General features: G+C 41.7%; 1 protein-coding gene across 3 annotated transcripts; it reads left to right on the top strand.

Moving 5' to 3' along the window:
- The first annotated feature begins 327 nt into the window (after nt 1-327).
- Nucleotides 328-7,010, top strand: ATP5C1 (ATP synthase, H+ transporting, mitochondrial F1 complex, gamma polypeptide 1). Of its 3 annotated transcripts, XM_010154986.1 has the most exons (9): nt 329-358; nt 1,329-1,460; nt 2,099-2,291; nt 2,731-2,874; nt 3,259-3,323; nt 4,097-4,252; nt 5,390-5,486; nt 6,327-6,364; nt 6,882-7,010. In XM_010154986.1, the coding sequence occupies exons 1-8, from the start codon at nt 340-342 to the stop codon at nt 6,331-6,333; spliced, it is 813 nt and encodes a 270-aa protein (XP_010153288.1). In that variant the 5' UTR covers nt 329-339; the 3' UTR covers nt 6,334-6,364; nt 6,882-7,010. The 3 variants fall into 3 exon arrangements, with proteins under 3 accessions (XP_010153290.1, XP_010153288.1, XP_010153289.1); XM_010154987.1 differs by lacking the exon at nt 6,327-6,364; XM_010154988.1 differs by lacking the exons at nt 6,327-6,364; nt 6,882-7,010 and having other exon boundaries at nt 328-358; nt 5,390-5,490.
- The last annotated feature ends 698 nt before the right edge of the window (nt 7,011-7,708 follow it).

Here is a 7,708-nt window from a genome sequence, read left to right as displayed (position 1 = left end):
CAGGAGAGGTGCTCCAGCCCTCCTCCTTTGTTTAATCATTTTTAAACAACAGTTGCTGTGGTTGGAAGTTGAACCCTCCTGATGCCGTGCTGTCTGGCCTTGGTTTACATTGCACCGTTATCATGCATGAAATGGCATGTAGTGACACAGGAGATCAGGAGAAGGGGGAAAGGTCTGAATACAAGGCATGGTTTAGAGTGGCTTGTCCCTATTAAGAAACAGCAATTAAATTTTCTTCCGTGTGAGAGGGGCCTGCCCTTGACAGGTGATGGTTTGCTGGAGAAGTAGTGAACTGTCCTGATTTCTCCTGCATTCATTTTCAGGGGCCAAGTCAGGAATATGGCAACTCTAAAAGACAGTAAGTACTGCTTTTGTTTGCTTTTGAGAGAGGGAAAGTGTTGTAGGAAAACCATATGTTAAAGTATAATTTTGGTTAGCCTCTGTTGGATAAACTAATTGTGATATACCATACCATTGATGCATGAGCAATCCAGCACTTCTTATCTTAAACAAGATGGAAGATGCCTTTCCTGAAGGACTACTTCTCTTGTTTAAGGTATTGCTTAAAATGTTTTCAGCATTAATTTAGATGTCATTTCAACAAACCAGTGTAGTTCTAATTCAAGTTATTTTTTAAAATGTATTTATCGTAAGTGCTAAACCGGATTTTTGCTCTCCTTTAAGAATTAATTTGTTTTCTTTTGTGTTTATTTCCCTGTGCATTTATCCGGTATTGGGGGAAAAAAAGTGAACTGAATGGTTTCACTTTGATAATGCTTCTTTAAGCCATTCCTCCTGGTTATTATACAGGGTTATTGCCCTGCAATTGCACTTGTCTAGAGGACACCTGTTTTGTTTTCTTTCTGCGTCGGTATTTTTATGAATCTTGTTTTGCCACAGTCTAAACAGAGGAGGAAGTTTTTGCTGTCTCTTTATAGTATGAGCTTTTTTGTTTGTTTCTTCGCCTTGTCAGCCAGGAAAAGATGACAATATACCTCAAATGTGAAACAGGTGGAAGTGGGAGGAAAGAACAGTAAATAGATCTTACGTTGGCTTAAACACTAAATAAATGTTATGTGTGGAGGGAAAGACATACCTGATGTAAAGGTGCGTTTTGGATTAGCCAGATTACTCTTACTGCTTTCTTACTCTGAATTCTAAGGGCGTATTCTTTGAGGGGTTTTTTGTCCATTGTTTGTTTATGTATTTTTCCTTCTTTGAGGAACATGGCAAGATACTTTTGGGTGTCTGTTGCTAGCATTTTATTGCTTGGTTTTGATGTCATTATACCCAGTACAGCCCATGACCTTCAACTGTTAACCTTACAGTTACCAGGCGCTTGAAGTCCATCAAGAACATTCAGAAAATTACAAAGTCCATGAAGATGGTTTCTGCCGCAAAATACGCAAGAGCTGAGAGGGAGCTGAAGCCTGCTAGAGTCTACGGCACAGGAGCACTGGGTGAGAGAAGACTCTGGCACTGTCTGATGTGGGAAGAGAAGAGGAAGGGTTTCATGGTGATGATAAAATGCCTGGACTTCTTAAACCTCTTAGCAGATCTTTTCCAAAAGAATTTGTATCTCTAGGCCAGTATCACCTTGAGTATTCCTCATAAATAATTCATGGCAAGTGATTTTTAAGGGTTCTAATGTGAAATTCATTTTAATTTCTGATAACTTTTTTAACTTTGTGGTTGGTTTTGTTAGTTGAAAAAGCACCACAACTCAGAATTGTTGGCCTGTTTCTAGCTGTTAATGGAATTGTGTCGTATCCCTGTAGCATCCACAGCTACTGCCAAACCTCCTTGTGGACTCTTGGGCTGCACCCGGTCCTGAGGCACTGAACAGTGAACTTAACGAAGTAATGGCACTGATTGTGTGATATCCGATGCAGAGGTGTGACTGGCTTTGAATTGGTTTTGTAGCCTCTGGTCAGATCACATACAAACTTGAATGATTGCAAGGGAGATAAAATTCATCTAGCTGATATTTCGACCCCTTTAGAAATGGGTTTAATTAGAATAAGGCAAAGGTATTTTGACTGGATCTATTTGCTTCCTGCCACACTTGGAAAACCTATTCATCTTTTTTTTTTTTTAGCTCTCTATGAGAAAGCAGAAATAAAGGCACCTGAGGACAAGAAGAAGCACCTCCTGATTGGTGTGTCCTCTGATCGAGGTCTCTGTGGTGCTATTCATACATCTATTGCCAAAACCTTGAAGAATGAAATTACCAACTTGAAAGAGGTTATGGTGGTTGGAGTAGGTGACAAGATCAGAGGCCTACTTCAGAGGTAAAAAGGAGAAACGTTTGGTTTGGTGGCTTTGTTTTCTGTAGTAAAAATTTCAAGACTTCTCAGAAAGCTGCGTGGTATTCACAGGTGATTGCATTTAGTGGAACTGTACTAAATTCAAGTTCCTTTAAAATAATTTGCAAATAAAAGGGGTTTTGAGCATCTGGATGCTCATGAAACTGCTGCATAGCCCTATCATGTTTTTGGAATAAAAGTCTGAAAGCTAGCAACACTAGCGCTGATGCAAGTGTGTATTTATCATCAAAGCTATCATAATCGTTTAACTGGAGAAAGAAAAGTACAGTTTCTTTCAGACCCTAATTCAGTAAAATGCTGGGTTCTGAGCACCAGTAGGTTACTGGACTCACTGCCTCCCAGGGCCACGTAGTTGTACATTAGAGCAGCCACTTGTTTTAACACGGATCTGTTGTTTCTGCAGGACACATGGCAATTACTTACTGCTGACATTCAAAGAAGTGGGACGGAGACCTCCGAGCTTTGGAGATGCTTCAGTCATTGCCTCCGAGTTGTTAAACTCTGGGTATGAATTTGATGAAGGCTCTGTCATCTACAATCGGTTCAGGTGAGATGAAACTGAAACTGCACTGGAAAAATACTGGGTAGGAAGCTTCAGACAGCACATGGGTGCAGTGAAGTCATACGAAAACTGACTGAATTGGCACATTTATTTCTTGGCGAGTGAGTGCATTTTGTTGTGTGTGAAGAGATGTGAGGGTTGTTTTTTTCTAATAGCTACGGCTGGAATTCCCTTTTTTCCTTGTACAGTGGATGCTGATGTACTTACAGTCAGCATGTCATTATATCCACATGGTATCTCAGAACTCTTCATTAGGATTATCGCAAAACTTTGCGGAATTGGAAGGCCAGAAGTTGTCTATTCTGATTTGATTTAAAACACTGAATTTAGGCTTTTCAGTTCAACTAGCGCTGTGCTGTTTTTATACAGGTCTGTCATCTCCTACAAGACCGATGAAAAACCAATCTTCTCTCTTGAAACAGTTGCTGGTTCTGGTAAGTAGTAAACTAGAAACCACCAGTTATGTGAAGTGATAAATCACAGGAGAAGAACTCTGAGCACGCGAATATGGTATTAAAACATCATATTGAGTTAAGATACATGTGTTTACCAGGTTGTTTTTATCTTGGCAGTCCAAGGGTGACCTATCAGGGTGCTGTGGGCAGGGAGGTTAAAAAGAAAGATCATAGAATGGTTTGGGGGGAAGGGACCTTAAAGACCATTCAGTTCCAACCCCTCTGCCATGGGCAGGGACACCTTCCACTAGACCAGGTTGCTCAAAGCCTCATCCAGCCTGGCCTTGAACACTTCCAGGGATGGGGCATCCACAGCTTCTCTGGGCAACCTGTTCCTGTGCTTAAAGGTGGTACTAATTTTGCTTTGACATTCTCAAGCAAGAATTGCAAAACTCTGTCCATTTGAGTGTTTTCAGCACTAAACAGCCTGGGCATTGAGTGACTTCACACTAAAAATACCCCAGAATGTTCCTGCAGCATTGTATGGGAAGATTAAACATAATACACCAATAATGTATTTGGCCTTGGTCAGCATCTGACTTTCTTAGTGTTAAATTGAATGAAAAGACATAAAATCTTAATCTCTCTGCTACTTGAAATTTTGTTGTGGAAACCCATGTAGTACATAGGGAAGATCCCTCCACACTGCATTAAGCAGGGCCAGCTGAGTAGTCTTTCATGTGGCATTAGAGTGTTTTGCCAGAAGTAGTGTATCTTGCATTTCTCTAAGTCTGCTCTTTCATGTCTTACAGAAAGCCTAAGCATCTATGATGATATTGATGCTGATGTGCTGAGAAACTACCAGGAATTTACACTGGCAAATATCCTGTATTACTCCCTGAAAGAATCCACCACCAGCGAGCAGAGTGCTAGGATGACCGCTATGGACAACGCTAGCAAAAATGCTTGTAAGTCAAATCCCTGGGTTTCCCAGGGCTTCAGTAATTTAGCATGCAAGTATTGACCTCTTTGTGTAATTCTTTGCTTCCAGAATGTTAGGAAATGAGCTGGTTTCTCCTGCAATTCCAATTTGAGTCTGGGTTTTTTTGAGCCAGTTCTACTGAGATTCTTTTCTGAACATGTGAGCCTTATTTAGTCCCTGGAAAGAGGGATTGCTGTCAAATATATGAGAAAGGAGACTAGGTAAACTGGAAGTGAAGTAACACATTCCTTGATTAGTTTGGTGTTTCATACTCTTATTTTGTAATGGCCAGGAATTCTTCACACTTCTTATGTGACTTGACTGCTCTGAGGATTTCCAAAATTTTTATAAACCTGTACCTGTGAGCCCAATGTAATTAGTAACACACCAATTTAAAAGTGGCGAAACAAACAGCAGTTAAATACTTTATCACCTGTCATGCAACAAGTTGAGAATACTCAAGTACTCCTTGGAAGGTGTCCAAGCTGGGTGCAGTGCAGAGCGTTTGCAGTTGGTATCAGGGGGAGGCAGCCAATAGCTTTTATTGTGGCATGGTGATAAGACTTCGCTCCGAAGAAGGTTCTGTCGTAGCGTCGCGTGAAGGATTCCGGTGACTGGAGCTGCTGTGATAGGCTGGGGGCTACCTGGAACTGTTAAGTATGGCTGTCTGCTGACCGCCTTATCTTGAGAGAAAGATGATGACTTCTGCACGTAAAAAAAAAAACCATGAACAAAACCACTTCATAAACCAATCCGACTCGCTGTGCCAGAACAGCAGTAACTTGAAGGAAATACCGATGTAGTTAATTGACAGTGAGCTGTAATTTAAAAGCAAATAGTGCATGCTTGTGCTATGTTACAGTAAATGATGCCATACCATGGTATTTAATAGTCTGTCACCTGTTTTTCGGATGTTTAACTCTGATGCCTCCAGCCAAATTACCAGGTTTCTAGATTGTCTGCTAGTAGTGTTATCTGTAGGAGAAAAACCGAAAAAGTCCAATAAGCCTGTTGATTGTTTGCATGGATCTGTAAGACTTTGGGATTCTGTTCATACAGCTTCGCTTTATCTCTGTTTGAATACTTATTGCACGTTTAAATTCCAATCTTCGTTTTTTTCTAGCTGAGATGATTGACAAATTGACTTTGACATTCAACCGTACCCGTCAAGCCGTCATTACCAAGGAGCTTATTGAGATCATCTCTGGTGCTGCTGCTCTGTGAGTACCTGTGTACCTGTGAAACAAGAGTGGTTGCAAAGCCCTGTACTGCTTGTGCATCCTGCTTGTGTCAGGTTGATGGGAAGGTGAGGGCACGTGGGTCCTAAAACTGAAGGGGAGACCATCCCGGGCATGACTCCTGTTTTCAGCTTGTGCAGTTCTACTAACAAGGTGTGAAGTTTGGCAAGTCTTTTTTGGCCAGATAAAGTTAAAAAGCTGGTAAAATAGGTTTTTAGCCTCAACCCACATCCTTGCCTGAACAGGCAGTGGTTTTTCTCCTTTTTGGCATTCAGTGGCTTTCCCCACTCCTCCCTTCTACCTGGGCTCCTCCCACTCTGCCCACACAGCTCAGCAGTGTTGGATGGAGGGGCAGTTCAGGTGCCCGAAACCCTTTTGGATAAATCAGCCTGTGGTGGTGTTCTGAAGCTGAGAGTTTAGGGGTGGGGCTGGAAGGAGGAGGGAGTTTCCAGGGTCTGTCGATACTGAATAGGTACTTTAAGTTCAGTATTTTGCATATTTCCCTGAGAAATAAATTTGGTGAAGGTGTGTGCTGTGGGTTACAAATGTGTGGGCTTAGACCGCAGTTTGTAACTGCGTGTAGCTGATGTATATTACACCTAACAGCTAAAAATGTGTGTTACACTCGGGTGCAAAGACCTGTGTAAATACCCTGTATGTTTACACAGTGCCTGGGATACATACCACAGAGCGGTTACCTGCTGTATTGTGCTCCTCACAATACATTTGTGGTCATAAATCCCTGCCGAGTTTTGCCTGAATTTGCATGAGTTGCTTCCTAACCTGCCTGTTCTGTTTTTTTTCTCATAATACTGTAACCAGGAATTAATCGGAAAAAGCAGTTCAGCCAAATCCAAGAGGTAAAGTTATGAAATTAGACTGTGTTTTAAAGTGAATTAACACAGAAAATCTTGAAGTCGAATGAGAAGTTGGAATTCAGTGGTGTTGGTCAGACACACTCTCTTCCCAAAGAGCTGGGAAGCTGCCCATTGGTAGTTTGAATCTGTCTGAACAAAACATTAAGAGTCAGTAATTAAGCAAAATATGTCCATGATAGCAAACATCCACATTTGACAGTTGTCTGTGGGGTTTTTTTTTCCGGGTTGTCGGATTTGTTTGCAATTACTGTTTTAATTTTTTTTCATAGTGCCCTGACCTTAACACAGTGACCGAAACGTCCGTCTCTAAGATGTTGTACCTTGAGGTTGCTGTAGCAAAACAAGCATATTCAAAATTGAAAACTTCATGGAAAATTAGATTTGATAAGGAGCTTGGGGGTTGGGTAAAGAATATTAGTGAGTTGAAGTGTTGAAATTGGAGGAGACAAAAGCTTTAAACAAATAAATGGGGTTTAATTTGCTTCAATTTTCCTTTCAGGTGAAGAAGAGCTCTTCTGAGTATATGGTTTAACCTGTCTGTGTTAACAAGACTGCTCTGTTATTTTGTGAAGAAGTGGCAAAGCTCCAGAAATCCGTGAATTCTTAAAATAAACCACCATGTGAAACAAATGCTGTTGGTTGTCAATAGAGCAAATGCTTTTGGTGTCTGAACATCTGGGTTTGGCTTGGGTATGCTTTCTACCCTAATCTTTGAAAGGCTGTGCTGTACAGCCTTGTGTTTGGAAGTGTTGGTTTGTTCTGTATGTTGTATCTTGTGCAATCATAGAATATTTTGGGTTGAAAGGGACCTTTAAAGTTCATCTAGTTCCAACCCCCCTGCCATAGGCAGGGACACCTTCCACTAGTTGCCCAAAGCTTCATCCAGCCTGGCCTTGAACACTTCCAGAGATTTGGGCGTCTACCACCTCCCTGGGCAACCTGTGCCAGGGTTTCACCACCCTCACTGTGAAGAATTTATTATATCTAATCTAAATCTCCCCACTTTCAGTTTAAACCCGTTAGCCCTTGTCCTGTCACTACAGGCCCTTGTAAAAAGTCCCCCCGCAGCTTTCCTCTAGGCCCCTTCAGGTACTGGAAGGTGCGATAAGGTCTCCCCAGAGCCTTCTCTTCTCCAGACTGAACAACCACATCTCTCAGCTCTCACTGTGAAGAATTTATTATATCTAATCTAAATCTCCCCACTTTCAGTTTAAACCCGTTAGCCCTTGTCCTGTCACTACAGGCCCTTGTAAAAAGTCCCCCCGCAGCTTTCCTCTAGGCCCCTTCAGGTACTGGAAGGTGCGATAAGGTCTCCCCAGAGCCTTC

The sequence above is a fragment of the Eurypyga helias genome, unplaced genomic scaffold, assembly GCF_000690775.1.
Source record: "Eurypyga helias isolate BGI_N326 unplaced genomic scaffold, ASM69077v1 scaffold26147, whole genome shotgun sequence".
Taxonomy (NCBI): Eukaryota; Metazoa; Chordata; class Aves; order Eurypygiformes; family Eurypygidae; genus Eurypyga; species Eurypyga helias.
Note: the sequence above shows the minus strand (reverse complement) of the source record. Positions and strands in the feature narration are given on the sequence as shown.